Below are 26,091 nucleotides of genomic sequence, written 5' to 3'. Positions count from 1 at the left end.
TGTGAATTAAGCTTTTTATTCTTTTGAATATGCTCCGCAGGTTCAGATTTAGGTCTGCAGTAGTTTGTGTGTGTGTGATACTGAATGACACCTGGGGTCAAACAAGCATATTCAGTTGATTATATTGATGATCAACCAATCAAAGTATAGCGCGTTACAACACATCCGCTGAACCAAAGTGCTTTCCATGAGAGCAGTTTGCTAAAAAAATGACTGTACAAATAACTATAAAATACAAAATAGAGAACACATATGTGCAATAAGCAGGTGAAAGCAGTTCTAAACAGGGGAGTTTTCAATCTAGCTTTAAACAGGACAGATCAGATCAGCAGTGCGCGCATACTGTTTCTGTGAACTAAACAGTGCGCACTCACCCGTAAAAGGTGAAGAAGCAGTAACATGTGGAACAGACGGCTCTCTGTCTTTTCCAGAAGACAGATCCTGTGTACCAAAGTCAGTTTTACAAAAGTCATTCTAATCCAGGATTTCTTCCCGGTTCTCCTGCTTAGAGTTTTGTCGTCGATCAGCAGCATTTCCCTCTCAGATCGATGCCGTCGTCTGTGATGGCTCGATTCGTGTGAAAAGTGAAGTCGATGTGTTTAAAGGGCGTGTGGTTGTTATTATTGTGTTTCTGATTATCACAGAGCGAGGAGCAGCAGCTGCGGCACAAATTATCCTCAAAAACATTTACAACCAAATCAATAACAGATGTCAGTACAGCAGTCTGCTGCAGGAACACAGGCCTCATTTACACAGAGGACGTTATGTCCACGGCCCGTTTCACGCATGTCGGCCATAACAATACCAAGTAAATCAAATTAATCTGGTGGTTTAGACCAGTCCGCCATGTCTCTGTCACGTCTTCGGCTCTACGGCAGGAATACGCAGCGTTTCTATTTTTGACGGACACCGGAGTGTCAACGGCTTTTTCTACAGGGCAGTAGTTTGTTTATCCTGCAGAATTAGCCATGTGCTCGACACAAAGGAAAAAACTGCTTCTCTGTGTTTCAATACAATAAACAGTGTAACAGCGCTTCAGCAAAACACAACAACAACAAATACGTTTTGTCCGAGACCCGTGTCTGATCTGAACATATTCAGACGAAACGAGCGAGCTAAAGCCGGGTCTCTGCACCTGGACTGCACTGAAACCAATGGGTGAGGAACATGGTCCTCATGGTGGGGGGCTGCTGTAATACCACCCCTGGTGGCCAGGGGCGACTCCAAGAGACACTTGGGAGCATTGATTCTAATGGGACTTCAAACGTCCCAAGAACGGCTTTAAAGCCTGGCTGCAAAGAGTTGTTCTACAAATCGCTCTGACCCATGTGACCAAACTGGGGTGGGTGAAATATTTTTACGGAATTGTTCCGGCAGGCCAAATTTGATAATTGTATAGAGTTCAAGATCGTAATGTCATAGAGCTAAGCATCATGGGATTTGCCGCTATAAGATTTTAAAGGTTATTGTTCACATTTAAACATTTGGACATTACAGTGAGTTACATACACTGCGTTCCAAATTATTATGCAAATGACATTTTTCTAACATTTTCTAAATTGTCAACTCAAATGAAAGTCAGCATAATTTTCAAGTCTTTAACTGGTAGAGGCTCATTTAAATATGGTTGAAAAACCTCCCAGTGATAACAGTATTTTTTTTCAAAAATGAATATAAAAAAAGCTCAAAATCTACTGTTGAATTTGTAGCATTAGGAGGTCATATTTACTGAAATCAAAAGCTTTTTCAATAAAAAACATCTTAACAGGTCAAGTTATATTTTAACATAGGACCCTTCTTTGAAAGGAGCTTCAAAATTCTTAAATCCATTAAACTTGTAAGTTTTTGGACAGTCTCTGCTTGGATTTCTTTGCAGGATGTCAGAATAGCCTTCCAGTGCTGCTGTTTGGATGAAAACTGCCTTACTGACGTCACAGCCATGTTGGGACATTGTGGCCATTCACCAACCATCCACTACTCCATTGATTTGACCATCCAGGGTTACACGGCCTCATCAGTGAACACGAATGTTCATGTATTTCTGAGCCACTGCAGCCGTTTCTGTTCATCAGCTTCAATGAACAGTTTAGGGGAGGCCGGATAGAAGGTTTATGCACAACTGCAGCCTCTGGAGGGTCCTACACATTGATGTTCGGGAGACTCCAGAGGCACCAGCAGCTTCAAATACCTGTTTGCTGCTTTGTAGCAGCTGTTCTCTTAATCTGATGCATTTGTCTGGCTGAAACCGTCCTGCCTTTATCTGCGGTTTTCATACGTAGACCAAGGCATTCAACTATTTCACGCTTTTCATTAACAGAGAGATCCTTTTTCTTTCCCTTATTGCTTAAAAATGATGGTCTGCATAATAAAGTGGAACATCCTTTTTCAGTAGTTTTTCCCTAACTGGGCTTAACATGAAAACTAATCGTCACAGACGTCTGAGATTGATGTCAGTGATTTAAAGAGCCCTGAGACACAAGACCATCCATGAGTTTCATTGGAAAACTTTTTTTTTTACCTTTTTGACACTGAAATACAATTTGCATAATAATTTGGAACGCATAGATTTACCAGGAGTGACTCAGCAGCTGATGGAGTGTTGCACTTTTTAACTGTTTTTAGCTCGTGTTAGTCTGTGGAAAATACAGTACCCACAAACATGGCAGATCTCCATGTTAACAGTGAATCTTCCTCTATTGACCTTTTGCAAAAGCCCCACCCCGCCACTTATATATAATATATATTTTAAAGTAGTTGTTTTTTCTCAGGGTGATAATATACAGTATTAACATCTAATTCCATCTAATTTGATTTATTTAATTTTGAATCACAGAAAACAAGTCAGAGTTTGAATGTTTGTTTTCTCATTAATTTATTGATCTATTTGTTTGTTTATTTTGGCCAGGACAGTGCACGTTTATGGGACTCATGCATGTAAACACGCCACGCCGGATAATTTCCACCCATTGTTCCACATTTGCACTAAACCTACTATGACATAGGGAGAACATGCAAACTCTACACAAAAAGGTCCCACCCGAGATCAAACCCAAGACTTTCTTGCTGTGAAGCACCATCAAAAATCCCCTTTTTGTAACATATAGCAACTCAATAAAACTATTATTTTAAACATGTGACAATTTGAGCTTTTTCCCCCCTTTTTTTTTTTCATAAAAGGCTTTATTTTTATTTCTGAAAAGGTGTTGACTGACTGGGTGCATCGTGTGCTTATCTCCCCTTCCCAACGTCATACATTTAATTCAGACCTTTCTCCGCTATGCCTAAAATGTAAAACCGAAGTGGCTAGTCTTACTCATTACCACTGGTCCTGCTGAACAGTACAGTACGTTTGGCATATTGTAAAATGTGAATTCAGCAAAATATTCTCAATTTCTACTACTAGAGAGTGCAATCCATAGATCATGTTGCTCGGAGTAACAGATGTCACTATCACGGGGAAGTATGAGAGGCAACTTCACAGGATGCTTACATTCTGCACAAGGATTATCTAACCAGCAAAGTGCACTGTCGAGACAAAATAGAAAAGATTAGAATAGAATAGAGAAATTCATCTTTAGCTCACAGATGCACACACACAAAAAACACAAGACTAGGGACAATACAAACATTCCCAGTAGAAAAAAAAATACATAAAAAAATTAAACAGAAAAAGCATTACAGAACAGCTCAGTCCAATTCTGTGGCAATTATTATTTCAGATTTTTAGCCAGTGGAACTATATCTGTATATTGTATAGAGTTCAGATGGGTGAGCGGAGTCAGAGGCAATAGCTCGAGCTTTGGTCAGTGTCTTGTCCTATGTGAGACCCTTTCATTGGTATGGGCACATCATCTATACTTCACAGAGGCATAATCTGAACTCATATGGCATTGTGATTGCGTGATTCTGACTGACTCTGAGCTTTCCACTTGTCTTTGAATTGAGCCAGAATGTTCTGTTCTGTTTTTTTGTTTTGATTTTGATTTTGTTATGCCTTACATTAACGAAAATCCAATAAATATATATGGAAAAAAAGAAAGAAAGAAAAGAAAAGGTGTTGGCTGGAGTTGGTTTAGCGTCGGTGCCATCTGTTGAGTGGCTTCGACTTTGGCACCTCAACTTTTCTGTTCGAGTTCACAGGTGTGTCCAGAGCAGTCTTTGTAAAGACTTTCTCACTGTCAGTTTCATGGATTTTACAGGCGGTTTCTTCTGCTTGAACTCTCCCCATGCTCTTTCTGGTGGTGGTGGTGGTGTTGGCTGGTGGATTCGAGCGACAGGTCTCTTGGTTAACGGTCTTTGAGCCCTGTCCGTTGAGTTGGGGTGTCGGTCTTTTGTCGCCTGAAATTTGGTCCTTAATCCATGCCCTCAATTTAGCGATGAGAGTGTTTGCGTCGTCGAGCTGCTTTTGTTTGGCCTTTTGTTCCTTTTCTTGGTTTTTAACCTCTGCTCTCAGCTCCTCATTTTCCCGAACTTTCTTCTCAATGTACTTTTCTTTTGTCTGGAGCAATTCGTTTGCCTGCTTCAGCTGGGCGGACTGGTCTTTGGAACGTTTTTCCTGAGCTTTCAGACTTTTGTCGCGAGTCTCGAACTTTTTGATCTGCATTTCTAGTTTGTCTGCCAGCTCCTTGCTAGACATTACCTGCTTGTATATACAGTTCTCTTTCTTTTGGAGAAGGGTCGTAGCCTGTTCCAGCTGGATGGATTTGCTCTCGGTCATTCTTTCCTGGTTGTTTAGAGCTTGTTCAAGTGCTTTATTTTTGAGAACTTCTTTGTCTAGATCTGACCTCACCCGCTTAAGCTCCTCCTGAAGCTCTTGTATCTGTCGCACAGACGATGGTGTAGTCTGGTTTGAGGCAGGATTTGGAGACGCCAGCCGGGTCTCCTCCTCCTCCTCAGCGCCCCCTGGTGTTGTGGGGGCCTCAGACGATGGTGTAGTCTGGTTTGAGGCAGGATTTGGAGACGCCAGCCGGGTCTCCTCCTCCTCCTCAGCGCCCCCTGGTGTAATGGGGGCCTCAGACGATGGTGTAGTCTGGTTTGAGGCAGGATTTGGAGACGCCAGCCGGGTCTCCTCCTCCTCCTCAGTGCCCCCTGGTGTAGTGGGGGCCTCAGACGATGGTGTAGTCTGGTTTGAGGCAGGATTTGTAGACGCCAGCCGGGTCTCCTCCTCCTCCTCAGCGCCCCCTGGTGTAATGGGGGCCTCAGACGATGGTGTAGTCTGGTTTGAGGCAGGATTTGGAGACGCCAGCCGGGTCTCCTCCTCCTCCTCAGCGCCCCCTGGTGTAATGGGGGCCTCAGACGATGGTGTAGTCTGGTTTGAGGCAGGATTTGGAGACGCCAGCCGGGTCTCCTCCTCCTCCTCAGCCTCAGACGATGGTGTAGTCTGGTTTGAGGCAGGATTTGTAGACGCCAGCCGGGTCTCCTCCTCCTCCTCAGCGCCCCCTGGTGTAATGGGGGCCTCAGACGATGGTGTAGTCTGGTTTGAGGCAGGATTTGGAGACGCCAGCCGGGTCTCCTCCTCCTCCTCAGCCTCAGACGATGGTGTAGTCTGGTTTGAGGCCGGATTTGGAGACGCCAGCCGGGTCTCCTCCTCCTCCTCAGCGCCCCCTGGTGTAATGGGGGCCTCAGACGATGGTGTAGTCTGGTTTGAGGGCGGATTTGGAGACTCCAGCCGGGTCTCCTCCTCCTCCTCAGTGCAACCTGGTGTTGTGGGGGCCTCAGACGATGGTGTAGTCTGGTTTGAGGCAGGATTTGGAGACTCCAGCCGGGTCTCCTCCTCCTCCTCAGTGCAACCTGGTGTAATGGGGGCCTCAGACGATGGTGTAGTCTCGACTGGGGCAGGATTTGGAGACGCCAGCCGGGTCTCCTCCTCCTCCTCAGCGCCCTCTGGTATAGTGGGGGCCTCAGACGATGGTATAGTCTGGACCGGGGCATGATTCGGAGACGCCAGCCGGGTCTCCTCCTCATCTACACCCCCTGTTGGTGTTGGGGGGTAGAGTATTGCCTCCAGGTCAAATGCCGGGTCATAGACACGGACATTGTCCTCCTCCGTATACTCATCCCAGGATTTCATTTTGAAAGATTTGCTCAGTACCATTTTGTGTGCGATCAGCTCGACGTGAGGATGCAGAATGACAAACGTTCTCGAAGCGCTAACACAAAACTCTGACAAATGCGTCTATGATGTCATCAATGGAATGTCGGATGGCAAAGTTACCGATTCTGACAGGGTAACCATCGGTTACGTTCACGTTCTAGAATGTGATGTCATTATCTGAGCTAAAGCAGGGGCTAATAGATACAGACGGCATCTCTGGAGTCACCCATATATGGTCATGTTTGAAAACAGTTAAGGGGGTAAAACAATTTGGAGAAAAATCTAAACTTTCTCTAATTATTCAAAAACTACTAAACTATGCTGAATTATAGATATAGTTTTCTACTAAATAAAGAAACAAAGACATGGAGAGGAGCAAAGAGGTTCAACAGCCCATAAATACATAAAAAAACGGAGAATGCTAACTTGATGCTACATGTTAGCATCGTGCTAATGCTAACGGTTAGCTAGCGCGAGCTACAACTGCCGTTTTTTCACTTCTACTGAACAATCTGCTGTGAGAAAATATCCATATGGGCCCGATTTACAATTTACTTTATTTGTGTGTCATAAATGAGTTCATATTCCACCAGAAAATTGATAAAAAGAGTGGAAAATTGCGTTTCTCTAAAGATTCTATTTTCCCCCTCGGCGAAGCCACGCCCCCTTCTATGACGAGATGCCGTCTGTATCTATAGTTCAGGATCGTGATGTCATACCGCTATGCATTTTGGGATTTGCAACAATAATAAACCAATGGAGATTTTAAAAGGTAAAATAATTGTTTGTTTGTTTTTTAATTCTTTTTTGGTTATTATTACTTTATTTATTTATATGATCTTTTTTTTGTCAACCTTTATCTATATTATCTATTATGTATATTAATGGATTTATTACTTTTATTACTACTTAGTTCTGATTGTTTACAACTTTTGGAATTATTTTATGTTGGTATGGGTATGGATGTGCGCCTGTGAATGTGTGTGTGTGTATGGTATTTGTGTTACTGTTTTCTCCCCTGCCCCCCCCCCCCCCCAAGTGACAGAGTAAAGGACAGTATATTTTTCAAAAATGCAACCACTTTGATCTTAAAGTGTACAAATGTTTATGCTTTTTTGGGCACTTAGCCAGTGTCCGTCAAGAAGTGGAGTTTTTCACGCATCATAACTTGGGAGAAGTGCGAGTTAGTGACTCTTTTTGGTGCAACACCAGCGCGATGTCCTCCAGATCAAGGCAAAATGGGCAACAATGTGCAGTGGAGGAATAAATTATATTCAAATTATGCACTAAAACTATTGAGGCGAAAGTATCAGGAAATCAGAATATATCTCTGGAGCTGCCTTAAATGCAACCAAGCCCCGTCCGTAATGTTGTCCCAGTTCATTGAAAGCCTTTGTGAAACCCCTGACTGTGAAGCTTGCGACAGACCTGGACGCGGCCGCCACCCGGCTCCCGCTGCGGCTAAAGGTGACGTGTGTGGCGTTGGTGGTGAATCGGGTCAGAATGCCGTCGGGTTCTCCCTCCGGAAACGTGTGGATCTGCACCGTGTTGTTGGAACTCGCCGTCACCAGTTTACCGTTCTGCACAGAAACAGAGAGTTCAGAGAGAGAGAGAGGTCACTGTAAAGCCTTCATTTAAAAAAAAACACTAAATAACGACAGGAGCAGAGAGGAGGTCACGGGTTCAGACCTTCAGAGCGAGGGAGTGGGCCTTCTCTCCGACTGTGATGAACCGAGGATCATCGTCGTCCAAACCCTCCCAGATTCGGACGTCTCCATCGTTTCCACACGTCACGATGAACCTGGAGGAACATTTCACCAAACAGGCTCAGAATCTCACAAGATCTTGAATGAAATCAATAAATTTAAACAGAGAAATGTGGGCCCTCTGAAAACTATAATTATGCATAGGTATTTAGTACTTGGTTTGGGCCCCTTTTACTTGAACGACTGCCTTAATGCCCGTGGAATGGATGCTCTCAGCCTGTGGCTCTGCTGAGGTGAAGCAGCTAACATCCATCTCATCACACTTCCTCAACCATAGCTCAAGCTTCTTTGTGAATCCGTTTACTTTGTCTTAGAGACTAAATCTAAACCTGTCTCGTCCTGAAATCAGCTTTTAAGGAATAGGCCACCGTTTTTACATACTGAGATATGTTCTTACCTTAGCTTTGACGAGTTCTTTAGGACCTGTTTGAAATCCACGCAGTAATCTTCACTTTACTGTGTGGATGCCAAATTACTCCTGGTATTATTACGCCTTACAATATAGTTCCCCCTTTTATCCGTTTAGAAAATCCACATTGTTTCATTTTGTGTAATTATACTTTGTAGTGGAACACTTCACGTAACCATATTTAAATAGGGAAAACGTGGAAGAGCTTGGTAGCTTCTATCTTGACCAGTTTTGGAGCTATAGAGGAGAGAGGGAGAGGCTAAATGCTAACGCCGTCTGCGCTGTGTTTACGTGACTGAAGGCACGGGTGAAGATCAGACAGGTCCTAAAGAACTCGTCAAAGCTAAGGTAAGAACATATCTCAGTATGTAAAAACGGTGGCCAATTCCTTTAAGCTTCAAATTCTGTTTAATTATACATAATTACAATAGGAAATTTGATCAGAGTACACCTTCTGTCAAAGAGCCAAATGTATTAGCCTTGTTCTAATATAAAACTATGCACACAAATAGATCCTGATGATATTGATAAAAATCTTATCAATTGTGAAGAAACAATGACGGATCCACACAACTGTTAGTTCCCAGCTTTTTCCCAGCTTTCTTAATATCTTCAGACAAAGTTGTCTGAAGAAGGGCTTGGTGAGCTACATTAAAAAGCTGGGAGCAAACAGTTATGTGGATCCTTCATTTTTTCTTCTTTTGCTATTATTGATTCAGCACACTGACTCAATACTAGTGGATGTGTGTGCCTTTACTCATAAAATCTTATCAATTCCCATCCTTTATTGTTAAAACAATACAATACAATGTCTCTAAACAAAGGAAACATAATAACAAAATATAATTAATTATTGTAAATTATGTCAAAATCTCGTCTCATTCTTGTGATATTTGTATCTCGGCCCACCCCTACTTAATAACCATTATTTTATGTTTTGATGCATGTAGGATCCGTGTTTTTTTGGACTGTAGGGGCAGGGTCCTGACTCCAACACACACAGGGGGATACTTTCCTCTAAAAACAGTCGAGTAATGCCTTTAATGTAATGTAGATTTGTTGACATTGGAGACTGGCCCAAAACTGACCGATGATAAACACACTCACTTCCCGCTGTCGTCGAAGCAGACCTCAGTGTGTCCCTCCGAGTGTCCGTAACGCATCGGCTTCTTCTCACACGGCATCTTTCCCTGAAACTGGACAGAACAACTCTTGAATCCAGACCAGGGCTGTTTGTGATACCACTGCTTTACGGTGCAGGTACTTCAACAATATGTGGTACAGGTGTGCAACACTGCGATAATGATATTATTGTGATGTTTTAATAAACTGTTTCAACTCTGTCTGTTCCATTACAGAACAAGTTTGTGTGAATATTTGAAAGCTAAGAACCTCTAGAGTTCTGCCACTGAGCTGCAATGACAGGAGGCTGCACTGACTCTGACTGGGACAGAGGACGTTCACAAAGACACAATGTTTATGACATTTATAATGGACAAAACATACCCAGAGTCTGAAAACAAAGTGGGTTCTCACCACATTTGTCTGTGTAACCCAGAAAACCATTAATCCATTGCCAAAATTGTTGTAAAATATTTTAATAACCGACGATCAGTTGTTGATTCATTGTTTCAGCCCTGGTGCTGGCTATGCTATTATTAAATATCTAAAAAACACCAAACAGAAAGCTAACGCCCATGTATTCCATAACAGTTCCTGTTTCTTGTCATCTTTTATCACTTATTTGAGCTTTTGTTAGTGCCACCAGCAGGGGCGGACTGGCCATATGTCCATTCTGGAAGAGCACAGAAGGGCCACTGGCTCTAGGGCCACCAGTCCCTCAACCGAGCTTTACCCAAATCTAAAAGCTAAAAAGAAAAGCATCAAAATAGCGAGAAAAAGAGGATGAAAAGTCAATGAAAACATGAGAAAAACACGGGGGGGAAAAAAATACAAAAACGCGAGAAAAACACAACAAAAAATGATGGAAAAATGATTAAAAAAACAACAATATGACAAAAATCTGGCGACGTGACTTTTGTAGGTCTTAGCTTTCAAATGAGGTGTTACATTGTTGCTCTCCAATCGAGAAGCTTTTAGATTTGGGTAAAGCCCAGTATAAAAAAACATGAATCTAAAAGGAATTCCGTGGAGTATGGTGTACCACAAGGTTCAATTTTGGGACCATTATTATTTATTATTTATATTAATGATTTTGCTTCTGTTTCTACGACCACCTTTCCAGTTCTTTTTGCTGATGATACCAGTTAAAAAAATAATAATAAAAAGCCGAACTGGGGAAAATGCACTCGTTAATGTTAAGGCGGGCGGTAAGAGGTTAAAATATGTATTTGTGAAAGTCACAATTACGCTAATTTGGGCCAGGCTAGTCAGAGTCCAGGGCTGTTTTTCAGTCCCAGTCCGCCCCTGGCCACCAGAGAAAACATAACATGTGCAGAAACAAATGTTTCAGTTACCACACCCTAGTTTCCACTGTGCACTCCTCTGACTTTAGAGCCATCTTTCTTCATTGAACATATATTTACCAGTTTTAAGTCATTTGTATTTTTAAAGGCCTTCTAGGGACAGACAAATGACAATACAAATGGGCCTAGGCTCAGGCTGTGAATGTAAGAGCATCAGAGGCGGGTAGTACTCAGTTACAGTACTTAAGCAACCTTTTGAAGAAATTGTACTTTGTAGAGTAGTTTTATCATTTAATACGTACTTCTACTTGTGTAATAGTATCTGTGCTCTTTCTTGAGTAAAAATAATTGTTACTTTTCCCACTGTGAGTAAATACTTAAGTGGCAAATGCCTCATTTTGATCTATGAAACAGATGTAGATTGTCTGGCGCGCCTTGTTCTATACAATTAGACATACATTGCTTCTTCTGTATTTTCATGCTATTTTCTTTGGAAATATCATGTGGTGAGATGCGCTTTTGTTTGCCTGCAGTCTGCCAATAACCTTAAAGAAGAAGAACAGCAGCTGTTGGTGATGTCACTTCCCCTTCCCCGGGGTAAGGACGGTCGAATTGGGCAAATGCTGTTGAAGCTCTAGTTCACTAACTGCAGAGATCTAACAGGTGACCCCATGAAAGGTTAAAGATGAGGAGCTAGGGTTAGGACATAGAGGCTATATAATCTAATCATTTCCACATGATTTTATACTTTGTTTCACACAATTTATAGCGTCACTGAAAATAAATCAGACTTTTTCGGTCAGTTACTCACAGTACTCAAGTAACATTTTGTCCCATGTACTTTTTTTACTTATACTTGAGTAAATGCTTGGTTCACTACTTTTTACTTCTACACGAGTCAAATTATTAAGTAGTAAGTAAAGTATTAAGTAACGTTACTCTTACTTGAGTATATATTTTGGCTACTCTTCCCACCTCTGTGTAATATCAAATAAACACTAAAGAGCATTTGAAAAGGGCACAAAGTAAGTGTCAGTCACTAGTTAAGTGAAAATACATCTATCTCATATCTAACTATAGTCTACATCATTTATATAACCTCTAACTATGGCAGAGCTTTGTCCGTACGTCTGCCCCTAACACGAGCAGCTTCCTTGGTTAAACCCTGTCACAGACGCTCACACAGCGGCTTTAACCTGCCCCAGTCTGTCCCTCACGGCCCTCACTCTGACATTAAACATTTCCTGAAGGAACAAAGCTCACGAAGTCCATAAAAACACAAGTTAATGAAGTTAAACTCACGGCTCTCTCCGGAACAATCTCCCGCGCTAAGAGGAAAACAACGGAAGCAACGTCACTGCTCCCGCCGGCTGCGTCATCACGTCTTCTACGGCACCCGGAAGTTTTGGTTCCTGAAATCTGCAGAGCGAGCAGCAGCACACCAGGAGCACACCGCCAAAACATCACGAAAACTTTTACCATCAACAGAACCAGGAGCGGAGCATGGAGCCCGGGGCCGAGGACGAGCCGGAGCCGATCACACTGAAGTCGGTGAAGAACTTCAGGTACAGGCTCCTCTTGGGCTCGTGTTTTCACAGCATTGAAATCATCTGTTCCAGTAATAGAATCAAATCAGCCATAAAGACGCTTACGATCTTTGGGATCATGCTGCATTCCTTTGTAATAAACCAATGTCTATTTTTAAATCATGAAGCATTTAAAAAGCTCTCGGATTACTTTATTTATCCCTCATGTGGCACTTATCTTAGAGCAGCCACAGGAACACAGAGAGAACAAGCAAGTGGAGCTCACGCATAGATAATAATGCAAAGAGCGACGCGACCAACTCAGCAAGGAATATTCAACTTTTAGGACATGCTCTGTCAGTGGCACTTCATTTACTGGAACGTTCAGACGATCCTTTGTCTTATAATACACGATATGTGCAGTCTTATAATGTGTGTTATAAAACTGCTCTTCCCTATGGTCCACCTCTCTTCTCCTCTCTCTCTCCTCCTCACTCCTCTCTCATCTCCCCTCTTTCCTTTCTCTCACTCTCCTCTCTTCACTCCTCTCCCCTCTCTCCTCCTCGCTCTCACTTCCACTCCTCTCTTCTGCTCCTCTTTCCTTTCTCTCACTCTCTTCACTCCTCTCTCCTGGGCCTCTTCTCTCACTCCCGCTCCTCTTCTCTCACTCTCTCTCTTCTCTTCACTCCTCTCTCCTGCTCCTCTTCTCTCACTCTCCCTCCTCTCCCCTCTCTCCCCTCTCTCTTCACTCCTCCTCCTCTCCCCTCTCTCTCCTCTCTTCACTCCTCCTCCTCTCCCCTCTCTCTCCTCTCTTAACTCCTCTCTCCTCCTCTCCCCTCTCCTCTCTTCACTCCTCTCTCCTCCTCCTCTCCCCTCTCTCCCCTCTCTTCACTCCTCTCCCGCTCCTCTTCTCTCACTCTCCCTCCTCTCCCCTCTCTCTCCTCTCTTCACTCCTCTCTCCTCCTCCTCTCCCCTCTCTCCCCTCTCTTCACTCCTCTCTCCCTCTCCTCTTCTCTCACTCTCTCTCCTCTCTTCACTCCTCACTCTCTCTCCTCTCTTCACTCCTCTCTCCTCCTCCTCTCCTCTCTACACTCCTCTCCCGCTCCTCTTCTCACTCTCCCTCCTCTCCCCTCTCTCTTCTCTCTTCACTCCTCTCTCCTCCTCTCCCCTCTCTCTACTCTCTTCACTCCTCTCTCCTCTTCTCTCACTCTCTCTCCTCTCTTCACTCCCCTCTCTCTCCTCTTCTCTCACTCTCTCTCCCCTCTCTCTCCTCTCTTCACTCCTCTCCCGCTCCTCTTCTCTCACTCCCCTCCTCTCCCCTCTCTCCTCCTCATCTCCCCTCTCTCTCTTCTCTTCACTCCTCTCTCCCGCTCCTCTTCTCTCACTCTCTCTCCTCTCTTCACTCCTCTCTCCTCCTCCTCTCTCCTCTCCCCTCTCTCTCCTCTCTTCACTCCCCTCTCTCACTCTCTCTCCCCTCTCTCTCCTCTCTTCACTTCTTCACTCCTCTCTCCCCTCTCTCTCCTCTCTTCACTCCTCTCCCGCTCCTCTTCTCTCACTCTCCCTCCTCTCCCCTCTCTCTCCTCTCTTCACTCCTCTCTCCTCCTCTCCCCTCTCCCCTCTCTCTCCTCTCTTCACTCCCCTCTCTCTCTTCTTCTCTCACTCTCTCTCCCCTCTCTCTCCTCTCTACACCTCTTCACTCCTCTCTCCCCTCTCTCTCCTCTCTTCACTCCTCTCCCGCTCCTCTCCCCTCTCTCTCCTCTCTTCACTCCTCTCCTGCTCCTCTTCTCTCACTCTCCCCTCTCTCCTCAGGGCATTCCCGGTGCCACAGGGCGACCGTCTGGGCGGCTGTCGGAGCGTGCGGGAGTTTGAGAAGCTGAACCGGATCGGAGAGGGCACGTACGGCATCGTGTACCGGGCCCGTGACACCCGCTCCCAGGAGGTGGTGGCTTTGAAAAAGGTCCGCATGGACAAGGAGAAGGACGGCATCCCCATCAGCAGCCTGCGCGAGATCACGCTGCTGCTGCGCCTGCGCCACCCCAACATCGTGGAGCTGCGCGAGGTGGCAGTGGGCGCGCAGCTGCACAGCCTCTTCCTCGTCATGACATACTGCGAGCAGGACCTGGCGTCGCTGCTGGAGCACATGCAGAGCCCGTTCTCCGAGGCGCAGGTCACTATTTTGGATTCATTTATATTGCTGCATTTTAGGTTCCGACCTCCAGCTGAGGCCGCTCGAATTGGTAATTACAACATCTTGAAGAGTCAGAGATGAGTGACTCCAAGTACAGAAATGAGATGTAGACAGCAATGGCTCCCCCTAGAGGAGAAATGTTGTGAAACAGTAAATTCGATTAGATTAGGTTAGATTCAACTTTATTGTCCCTTGCTGGAAATTTGTCTTGGGCTCACAGCTGCTTGCTGAAATAGACACTAACATAGTTACATACAATACAACATAGTTACATACAATACAACATAGTTACATACAATACAACATAGTTACATACAATACAACATAGTTACATACAATACAACATAGTTACATACAATACAACATAGTTACATACAATACAACATAGTTACATACAATACAACATAGTTACATACAATACAACATAGTTACATACAATAGAACATAGCAGACTACAGCACAGACCGTCTATGTTTCTAACAGACCTGAAAGTGGTGTGGCTGCATTACACTGAAGAAAACACTACAGTCATGTAGAGACAGTTAAAAACATTATTAAAAACAACTTAGAATAAAAGGACATTAGTGGCAGTAAGTAATGCCCGACTTGTTCAAAAGACTCGCCGATGTAAGGACGAAGGAAAACTTAAAGCGGTTGTTGTTGTATGTAAGCGCCCTGAGCCGCCTGCCAGAGGAGAACCTCATATTCCCCGTTCAGTAAGTGGCCAGGATTTGGGATGGTTTTCCTTACCTGGTCACTTCATTGTATGATGGGAAGCTGGTTTTTAAGCCATTTTGTTTATTAGTTCTCAGTCACCATGACTGCAGCATTAAGTGAGATATTATTATATTAAAGTGAAATTAAGCCTAATATAGAACACAAACAAACAAAATTATTATAAATGCCATGATATTTTACAGTGGGGTTTCCCAAGTTGTTGGTCTGGTGATTTTAGGAGTTTGGGAGACCCTGCTTTTCACAACCCAACCATACGTGTGCTTTTGTTACCATCACAATCATTAATACTCCAAAACTCTTTCTGAAACTCTGATGCGGAGGCTGCTTCTCTAACTCCTTCTTTCTGTGTCCTTGACCATCAACTTATTGCCTCTGTGTCCTAACCCTAGCTCCTGATCCTTAACCTTTCATGAGCTCAGCTGTTAGATCTTTATGTAGTCGGTGAACTTTTGCTTCTGCAGCATTTTCCCAATTCGACCGTCCTTACCCAGGGGAAGGGGAAGTGACCTCACCAACAGCTGTTCTTCTTCTTTAAGGTTATTGGCAGACTGCAGGCAAACAAGAGTGCATGCCGCCACCTACTGTATTGCATATGCCACAACATAGTGTCCAAATAAAGACATTTAAGGAGGAAAAAAAGAAAAATAAGCCGTCACATTTCCCTTTAGTGTTATTTTATCTCAACAGCTGTTTCATAAAGCTACAATAGCAAATGATCCATGTGGCTTAAGTTTCTAATAAATGAAAACAAAAGCACAAACTGTCTTCATTTAATCCGTTTCTTGAGGCGGCTCTTTGACACTGACATGTGACTGAGCTGTGGAGACGACAACAAGGAGTTTGTCACTTTTATAAAGTTTGGCTTGTGCAGAATCTTTATTCCATTATTTTAAAATGAAATGTGCTCCTGTCAATCAACAGTGGTTGCGAATGAATCACTCAAGGGTGGGGGCGAGGGGGGTGGAGGGATTGGTGGCGCGGTGGCTTATGGGATGGCACATAGCTCCTATTCACTGGTGAGTTAGCACCAGAGGTCCCTATGCTAAAGTGGCTATGATAGTTAGCATCGAGGCTCCTTCTCCTAACTCCTTTCTAACTGACAGACCAATTCAGAGGTTCTTATCATGGCGGACACTGACATGCGGTTTGGCGTTTGACCTCTTACCAGTCTGCTCGTTTCCGAAGGGGCCCTGTGTCTGACGTGAGTGCTTCTGTATCTCCTTCAGGTCAAGTGCATCAGTCTGCAGCTGCTGCGTGGACTAGACTATCTCCATCATAACTTCATCATCCACCGTGACCTGAAGGTGTCCAACCTCCTGCTGACGGACAAAGGCCAGGTGAAGATCGCTGACTTCGGGCTGGCGCGCACCTACGGCGTCCCCCAGCCGCCCATGACGCCGCGCGTGGTGACGCTGTGGTACCGCGCCCCCCGAGCTGCTGCTGGGCACTAAGAGCCAGACCACGGCCCTGGACATGTGGGCCGTGGGCTGCATCCTGGCGGAGCTGCTGCTGCACAAGCCGCTGCTGCCCGGGGGCGTCGGAGATCCAGCAGCTGGACCTCATCGTGCAGCTGCTGGGCACGCCCACCGACGCCATCTGGCCCGGCTTCTCCCTGCTGCCCCTGGCGACGCAGTACAGTCTGCGCAAACAGCCCTACAACAACCTGAAGAGCCGCTTCTCATGGCTGTCGGAGGCCGGGCACCGCCTGCTCAACACGCTGTTCCTGTACCAGTCCGCAGCGCCGCGCCAACGCCACCGACTGTCTGCAGAGCTCCTACTTCAAAAGAGAAGCCTTTACCCTGCGAACCCGAGCTCATGCCCACCTTCCCCCACCACCGCAACAAGCGGCCAGCGCCCGGGCACGAGGGCAGGGCCAGGCGCTCCACCTCGGGGCACGAGGGCGGGGCCAAACGCAGCAAGGTCTGACTCTCGCCTGGACTTCACAGACCACAGCAGCAAGGAGCTAAACCAGACCAGACGTGGACTTGTAAAGACCCTTTCATTGTTCGTAAACATTCTGGGCTTAGCTGGAGGCGGGATGCTAGATTCAATGGGAGAAACTTCAGACTCATTTTGGCGTCACTATCAGCTTAAACTGTCACGACCGTTATTCAGATACAGATTTACATAGACTGTGATAAACATTAGCTGCTAAAGCCTCATCGGGAAGTTTCGTCTAAAGATTTTTCAAAATGTATAAAATGTGCAAAATCGACCACCTGGTCCTGCATTTTGATGTAATGTAAGTAATAATATATATATTATTTTTTGTAAAGTCCCTCCTTCCCGGATCCTCCCGCGTTGACCAATGAGACGAGCTTGTCCCGTGTCTGTGTGTCTGAGCCTGTCAGGTCCAGTCAGAAGGGAGGGGGAGGAGCTTGATCGTTGAAAACTCTGTTCCTGTCCTAATTTTGCAAACTAAAGGATTTCAGGTTAAAATGGGGAAGAATTTGATTGTCTGCTTTCAAATTTCACTCTCTTCTCACTTTGCAAACTTCCAGACTATCACTTTAATGACAAACATTTTAGATGCTTTTCTTTTGGTTCTCATCATCCTAAACACAATCAGCAAGCATTTGGATTAATATAGTAAAAAAGGTGGTCAAAACTCAAGTGATTTTCTTTAGAATTCCGTGCACGTGTGTCTTTGAAGAATAAGTGCATAAAAGTAGCTTGCCGGGCAAAAAAAAAGACCCCTGATCTTGAACTGAACAACACCATTGATTTGGTCCATAGAAGATTATTTCTTTTCTTTTTGTGTCATTTATTTGCACTGAAACAGTCAAGTAAGTTCCTTCAGTCCCACCAGGCGTCTTCATTTGGGATCTAAAGTAGGGTTGGGCGATGTGCCCTTAATTGGCCGTTGACGATGTTTACAGTGAATCATCGTGATGCCTCTCATTATAAGCCATTTTAAAGACATTTACATAGCCTATATAGAAGCTGCATAATATAAAATGTGAGACTGCAGGATAAATGGATCTAAACTAAACCTGATCTGAACATGGGACACAGATTTTGCAACAGAAATATGTTAAAACTCGTGCGTATAAGTCTGAGGACACTTATTCAGAGCGTCATCTGCTCCTCAATAACAAGGCTCATATACACTAATACAAATGTAAATCAGAGCTTATTATTTGCATTTTCTCAAATTTAATGAATTGGTGGGCGGGACAATATTTATCAGTTTGCATCGTATTTTACGTTTTTGATGCTGCCCCCTCGTACTTCCTGCACCGCGCCTCTGTCTCCTCTTTTTCGGTCCTTCATGAGAATATCCAAACCCATGTGCTCTGAGTTAGACGGGTGCCCATTTGAGGTCCATCATGGCCAATGCTGGTTGCGCTGCTTCACGACCACGACGCTAGGGGCCAGACATGGCTGCTGTACCTCCATATAGGGGCGGCAGAACAAGCTAGTCTTCCATAAGCAAGCATTGCACTTTAGACATGTTAAAAATAACCTTAAAGCCTGGTGCCTAATTTTCCTAAACTTTCTACAGCGAGATATATATGTCCTCCTGTGATAGCGCTGGTTTAGGCACAGTGGTAAATGATCTCAACTTTTATGGCACTTTTCCACCTAAATTTGGCACTCAAAGCGCTTTACAGCAAGGATCCATTCACCCACTCATACTCTCATTCATACACCAATGTACGCAGACACTGGGGGAAATGTGGGCGAAGTGTGGAGGTGGGATTCGAACCCCTGACCTTCTGATCACGAGACGACCCGCTCTACCATCTGCGCCACAATTACAGGGACCAGGCTGGTTTGCGTAAGAAAACTTTTAGAAATCTCGTATATTAATGAGGGCCGGACTTTGATTGACAGGTGTTAGCATTAGAGCTAATGGTGCGGGTACGGCTATGACCAAACTATACGTCATGTGAGGGCCAAATCTACAGTGAAGAGCCCGCCCTTATGCCCTTATTAGGAACATGCTATGTCAGAGCCGGGGAGGAGTCGTCTATAAATCCGCCATGATTTCCCCCTTGAACATGGTTGTTATGGCAAACGGGGAGGAGTGAGGAGACGCAGTCTGTTAATATTATGTCTACGATCACGGCACTTCAAAACTGTTTAGTTTCCGTACAGAAAGCAAAGCGAAACCATGTGGTGTTAAATAGTGAAGCTGCTCAGAGACAGAGAGCCCCGCGAGCTCCTTAAACGTTAAATTCGTGATTTAATTTACAGTACAATCTCTGCAAAGTGTTTAGGTTTACTAAGCCTGCAGAGGATCAGTGCGTGTTTCTGACAGGAGGGGGCGTGGCATCGTGAAACCCTAATCTAAAGAAATATATTCATTTACTACTTTATTTAGGGTAAAAGTGGTTCTTTTGACAGTGTTTTGTAGATGTTTCATGTTGTCAATGAAATAAAAGGACGATGAAAAATGTGAGATACAAAACGAGGCACTGCCGTCTTTATTCTAAATGTTCATGCAGTTCATATAAATTACATTTCACTTTTACATCAAACTTCACCTTTTCTCCATTTTTTTTTGTGTGTGGCATTTTTACATCTGTTTTTTTTTTAAAGATTTTTTAATGAAACATAATCATTTGTCAGTTGGATATTGCGGCCTGCAGTCAATACAGGACAAGGCTCCGGTAAATACGACAAAGAAACGCCAACAAAACTCACTGGAAACAAAGGCGGCGACAACAGCCGTTCCTATTTTCCCCCCAAACGTTTTTTTTTTTTCATTTCAGAAACTGGAACATTAAAATGGTTCTCGTGGTTTTGTATCGACCCTAAATCAGTGGTTCTCAACTGGTGTTTTCATTCAGTTTTTTCCCTTTGCTTTTCACTGAAATGTAACAATCTAGTCCAGTTACTAGGGCTGGGTACCGTATCGGAAAAAACGTTTAGGTACTGCTATGGAAAACATAAAAGTATCAAAAGCAGGAACGGAAACAAAAAAAATACAGTTTTGATGCGGTTAGTCCAGGGACAGCATTACAGGGATTTCTTTTCAATTCTTCCCCATTTTTTTCCGAATGTTTGACCCATATTCTTTCCCCAATTCTTCCCATTTTTTTTTACATTTATTTGCCTTATTTTTGCCCCAATTTTTTCCAATATTGTCTCCCCATTTTTTTCCATGATTTTCTGCCCCATTTTCCCCAAGATTATTTATATTTTTTTTCCTCATGTTTGCCCATTTTTTATTACTAATATTTGTTCTATTTTCTCCCCATTTCTCCCTAATTTTTCACACAATTCTTGACATCGGAGATGAACCCGATATTGTAAATTTACAAATCTTCCACACATTATTAGTATTTTAGTATTTTAGGTATTGGAAAAAAATCGTTCAGGTATCGGTATCGAAAACCAAGTATCGTTAAAGTACCGATTTCGTGAAAAAAATGTAACGGTACCGAGGCCTACTCTTTACTCGTTTCAGTTTGAGCCTAGTTCTTATTGAAATAATCTGAAATCTCATGTCAATTCAATCGACTGAATCTAAAAATCAACTTTACATTTATATCGTTGGCCATTGTGTACTTCATGTCTGTTAACACATTGAGTGGAGCTGTTTTGGGGATTTAGCCGTCGAGTGCCAACAATCCAGACCCTTTTTAATGATATTGTAAATGATAAGTCAATTTTCAGCGACATCATTGTTGACACGTTTTGAAAGACCGCGTGTTGCCGCAGATCGAGCGCTAATTATGGCATGTGCATTTAAACCAGTACTAAGCAACATGTTTATCTTAATAAATCCTTCCCGTAGTCCCTGTGGGGGTAATACAAGTGTTTATGGGATGATTGGAGGGTCTTTCATCTCCCCCTGGTGCCTCTGGCCAGAAAACCATGTTTGCAACTTGACTGCCACCAGACCGGAGCCACCAATACACTAACTATACTAATAGAATCACGAAGAACAAGCTAAAATGCTAACGGGCAACGCTAACTGCGGGCTAGCGTCACTTTAAACAGTATTTACAGCCAAGTTTGAGTGGAAAAAAATATGTCCATTGTATAATTGGATGTACAATATCCCTCTCTCCCTTCGCCTTTCCTGTCAGCGTAGTATTTACTCTCCAAGACAATTAATAATTTAAAAAAATCGTAACTTGCTACAACACCTGCAGTTGTGCTTATGGCCTCTAGGGGCAAGAGTTACTTAGTACTGCTTTAAACAGCCTGGTTCTCGGATTGAAGACTTTAACAGGATGTTTCTCAGCCGTCCTTGGACCTATTTTAACCATTTAAAAACTCTGAGAAATGTTTAAATCCCAACTGTTTCGATCTTTCAATGGGAAGCTGCTCTGCTTTGTCAAACGCGCTCCAGAGAGCGAGAGAGAAGTGTCGGGTTTTCAGGTTCGCTGCACAACACCCGTCCCCTCGGACAAAAGAAAAGAAAAGAATGGAACCAGAAAACAACAATAATGTTGGCCGATCTGCACATTTACAATATCAGGTTCAAGTCAAGAAATGTGTGAATAATGGGGAATCATTAGGGGGAAACATGGGGGACAAGTGGGAGAAACTGAGGCAGAGTGAGGGAAAAAAATGGGGCAAAAATGGGGGGAGAAATCATTTATTTGAGCTGAAACAACCAAGTAACTCCCTTTAGAGCTGTCGCTGGACCGACAGCATCAAAACTTGGATCTAAAGAGATTTTGTTTGGTACCTTCAATACTTTTACTTTCCGATACCGTGCCTAAACGTTTCTCTGGTATCGTCTAACAGCACCCAGCCCTACGTGGGACAATACTGTACGTTACATTATACACAACTTAAATCCACATTCGGGTCGTGGCCGATGGCGGATCTTTAAACCAAACCAGTTGAGAACCACTTCCCTAAAACAACATTGTCAAATCCAAAAAGTACATTTAAAAAATAAAAAAAAACCTGCGTATCTCAAAATACTGCTTCAACACGTCGCACAAAGACGCCACTATTCCCCCTCTACCCCCCCACCCCCCCAAAAAAAAACATCCCAAAAAATCTGAGGCACATTCGGTGAAGGTTACAACTAAAAAGTCAGAAATACAAAGATGTTGCTGAGACACTGAGATGCTCGTATGGTTTCCAGCCATAAACAACGATAATACGACACTACGCAACGAAAGCACAATCCGATAAACGCCAGAATAAATAAAGCGAACGGGAAAACTCCCTCGCCGCCGTAAAAAAAAAAAGAAAAGGTCAGTAAGAGTTTAGTGTTTGCCACAAATGTACAATATTTGGTAACAATTCCAATTGTTTTGGACCTTTTTACAGTCCGGTTTAGTCCAGTTGATTCCGCTTTAGTCTGGTCTATTTGGTTAGAACTGCCTCTCCTCTGAGTGTCCACCAGAGGGCGCCTTTTGGTCGTTTACGTTTCCCTTTTACTGCAGAAAATCGACCTGTGTAACACTGTTTGTCATTTCGGTTTACCGTTACAGAAATATACAGGCGGTAGGTTTAACCTCGCTCTGGTTATCGTTTGTGCCACATTTACAAACCCAGACGTGTCTATGAACAGTTCTTTTAAGGCGAGATGCTCCAGGGGGAAAAAATATCATTCAGAGGTGTCCACTTCTGCTGCAGATGCGTTTGGAGAAAACGGCCTTTAAAGTCACTCCTCCCGACAAACGGTGCCTCAGTGCAATATTTACACATGCGATTGTGCAGCGTCTCGCCTTAAAAGAGGAAATCATTTTGACAGTGAGAAGAGCGACCTGCAGCTTTAAAAACAGACAACACAACATGCATGGTTCCAACACTGTCATGTGACCAGAGGGCCGGCCCCTGATTGGCTCCACACTTCCTGCTTCCGCTCATTTCAACTCTGTCCTCTCATTGGTCGGTGCCGTTTGGACGATCCCATATTTGAATGTAGTGTTAGTTTCAGATTGTGTATGAACATACGTGTTGGTTCTCCCACATGGACAGAGCGCAGACCTGAGGGCCACACTACGAAGCTGGAGGGTTAGCCGGGTTGTGACACGGTTAAATCTGGTTTTGCGCATTACAAAGCCGGGTCACTTTCTATTGTTGTCGATCTCTATGGAAACATGCGGTCAGTGCAAAACCTGCTCTGGACCAGGTGCGTTTGTGTGGTCCTCGGGCGAACGGCTTCCCCAGTTGAGGAATGCACATGAACGCGCTAACGTTTCGCTTTTTAGATGCTAACACATTTAAATGATAAGCTCAGCTAAGCGCTAATCAATGATAAAAGGCTGTTTTTATTTGATGACATCAACATCCCCACTTTCCCACATATAAACCAACTGGGGACAATGACGTCACATCTCCCCAGTCCACATGAACGCACCACAAGTCCAAAGATAAGAAGACGACTCTCTGGCCAATCAGAGGAGAGATCCGCTGTGGTTCATGGAGGGAAGAGGAGGAAGCACCGAGCGGCTGGATTTGGTAAAGTATTGACATTGTGCTGTCACTTTTTTGTCTACAGTAGATAACGACATAAAAAAGGCTTAAAGTGATGGTCTTCTAGTGAAGTTTGCCAAAGAGCAGGAACAAGCTCCTCCCCCTCCTCCTGATTGGACCCGACAGGCTGGTTCACTGGAAATCCAGTCTCATTGGTCGACGCAGGACGATACTAGACTGACTACGTAGTTGCTGAGATCCAGGAAGGAGGGACTTTACAAAAAAGAATAGATATATTATTACTTTACATCAAAATGAAAGACCAAGTGGACCATTTTGCACATTTAATAAAACAAATTGTGAACACACTCCCCATGTGCTGTTTGGTTCACACTTGTACTGTTCATGGCGCTGTAGAGTATAATGGTCATGAGTTTAGTGATAGATTATTATATTGAGATGAACTGTGTCTGTGTGTCTTCTCTGATTGGCCGTTTGGCGCTGACTCTTTCACATGAATGCCTCACGAATCCTCAGAGGAACCCAGGGTGAACTAATCCTGAGCGAGTATTAACGCAAAACCGATAATAGCGCCACATGAACGGCAGATGCCCGCCCTTCGCTGATTGGTTGACTCCACTTCCTGTTTGCGTGCCGACCGCTGTGGCAAACTGAACTGACGCTGCCGTCACCAGACTCACTCACTGCTACAGCGGCGAGTCTGGTTCCCAGGATACTGAGAACGCGCTTATCCAAAAGCTCCATGTCTGGGGTTGTGGACCCGGGTCAGAGGAACTAATCCAGGACAAGTTCAACCAGCTTCGTACAGTAGCCCTCAGTGAACGCAACTCATCTGAAACTCTTTCAAACCGTCACTGAAGTTTGGATTTAGATTTTATCTGCAGCTTCTCATCTCAGTTTTAGTCTCATTAACTACTTTTCATGAAGTTTTAACCATAAAAATATGACTGAAATGATGAAATATGTTACAACATAAACACTGGCCGCTCGGCACCGACCGCCGTCTCTGCACTTCCTGCTTCTTTCTTCTTCACTTCCTCCCTGCGTTTCTCCTTTTTTCTCCTCTTTTCGTTTCTCCCAAAGTTTTAGATAGATAAAATAATTTCGGTGTAAACTGGAAGGGTGTTTTGGCGATGGTGAATGTCCCATTGAGAGCGCCCCCTGCTGTAAACCGCGGCGGCTCGTTTGCTGCCGCAGTTTCGGGGTTTCTCTCTCCTCTCGTGCTGGAGCGTGGCGGTGGTTTCACACGCCGCCCTGAGGTGGCGCTGTGACCGCTGTGTCCCACGCGGCGACTCTCAGCGTGTGCGGGTGAGCAGTGATGCCGTCAGCTCGGAGGTCAGATGGTGGAGGTGCGGTCGGCGCCATCTGCAGGAGAAAAGAAGAACATGAGGAAGACGGGACAAAAACGTTGGGTTTGAGCCCAAAGAACTCATGATCTCTCCCATAAAGTAACATGTCCTCCATCAGAGATTATGATCACACTAGTGATCTCCAGCTGCTTCTGTTTAAAGCCACCAAGGAGCGCCCCATGGTGTCTTAACATGTCTTAAGACGTCTTAAACTAGCTGAAAATGTAGGTTTAGGGCTTTAATTGTTTAAGACCAGCTCCTCTAATGAGTTACAAGTGAAACGCGGAAAATGATATTTCTGTAATACAACTTAAAATGTGAAACTAATGTATGATATGGACTCATGACATGCAAAGTGACATATGTCAAGCCTTTGTTAGTTATATTTTTGATGATTTTGGCTCACAGCTTGTAAAAACCCCAACATCAAAATGTCAGAAAATTTGTATATTGTGAAAGAGACTGTATTGTAGCTCCAAGTGTCTCTTTTCATCGGCTAATGAATCCAAAACACCTGTAAAGGGTTCCTGAGACTTTAAATGGTCTCAGTTGTTCAATAGAATTCACCATCATGAGGAAAACTGCTGACAAAGTGCTGGATCAAAGCACATTCAGAGAAAGTTAAGTGGAAGAAAAAATGTGGAAGAAAAAGTTGCACAAGTCACAGGGATGAGCACAGTGTGGAGAGGACTGTCAGGAAAAGGCCATTCAAAAGTGTGGGGGACCTTCACAAGGAGTGACTGAGGCTGGAGTCAGAGCATGAAGAGCCTCCACACATAACACCTCAGCAGAGCCTCAGGCTGAGCCACGCAACCGCATTAAGGCAGTCATTCAAGTAAAAGGGCCCAAACCAAGAACTAAGTACATATGTATGATTATAGTTTTCAGAGGACCCACATTTCTGTTTAAAATCTTTTTTTAAATTGATTTCATGTAATATTATAATCTTCCGAGATTTGGATTTTTTTTTTTTTTAAAGCTATAAACTATAGTCATCAAAATTAAAACAAAATGTCTTGATTAAAGTCTTGACATATGTCACGAGCCTATATCATAGACTGTATTAGTTTCACATTTTAAGTTGAATTACAGAAATAAATGAACTTTTTAACCATATTCAAATTTTCCGAGTTTCACCTGTATTTATAATATTTGCTCATACAAGTGTGACACGTCAGGTGGTATGGAACATTTGGGGATGAATAGATCCATTTAATTGTAGTGTTTTTGGGTTTCA

At 43.9% G+C, this 26,091-nt stretch overlaps 3 protein-coding genes across 4 annotated transcripts in view; 1 reads left to right on the top strand and 2 right to left on the bottom strand.

Annotated features, from left to right (window-relative positions):
• The window catches only part of wdhd1 (WD repeat and HMG-box DNA binding protein 1), a 42,526-nt gene extending 30,401 nt beyond the window's left edge, over nucleotides 1–12,125 (bottom strand). The window contains exons 1-4 of the mRNA XM_079555095.1: nucleotides 11,998–12,125; nucleotides 9,377–9,465; nucleotides 7,784–7,895; nucleotides 7,523–7,674 (exon numbers count right to left, since the gene is read on the bottom strand). Coding sequence (XP_079411221.1) covers nucleotides 7,523–7,674; nucleotides 7,784–7,895; nucleotides 9,377–9,453 — 341 coding nt within the window. The 5' untranslated portion in view covers nucleotides 9,454–9,465; nucleotides 11,998–12,125. The remainder of the gene's footprint in view (nucleotides 1–7,522; nucleotides 7,675–7,783; nucleotides 7,896–9,376; nucleotides 9,466–11,997) is intronic.
• cdk10 (cyclin dependent kinase 10) lies at nucleotides 12,087–17,179 on the top strand. Its single transcript, XM_079555123.1, is given in 7 exon segments — nucleotides 12,087–12,260; nucleotides 14,031–14,388; nucleotides 16,374–16,574; nucleotides 16,576–16,674; nucleotides 16,676–16,891; nucleotides 16,893–16,928; nucleotides 16,930–17,179. Coding segments are annotated over 7 exon segments (1,116 nt in total). The 5' UTR covers nucleotides 12,087–12,198; the 3' UTR covers nucleotides 17,074–17,179.
• Nucleotides 17,180–24,408: 7,229 nt separating this feature from the next.
• Nucleotides 24,409–26,091, bottom strand: part of samd4a (sterile alpha motif domain containing 4A) — a 32,011-nt gene continuing 30,328 nt past the window's right edge. For both annotated transcript variants that reach the window (XM_079555109.1, XM_079555110.1), the window contains exon 12: nucleotides 24,409–24,870. In XM_079555109.1, coding sequence (XP_079411235.1) covers nucleotides 24,842–24,870 — 29 coding nt within the window. In that variant the 3' untranslated portion in view covers nucleotides 24,409–24,841. The remainder of the gene's footprint in view (nucleotides 24,871–26,091) is intronic.

Source organism: Gobius niger (genome assembly GCF_951799975.1).
Source record: "Gobius niger genome assembly, chromosome: 4".
Taxonomy (NCBI): domain Eukaryota; kingdom Metazoa; phylum Chordata; class Actinopteri; order Gobiiformes; family Gobiidae; genus Gobius; species Gobius niger.
The sequence above is the reverse complement of the archived record's forward strand: the minus strand, read 5'-3'. Positions and strand labels throughout refer to the sequence as shown.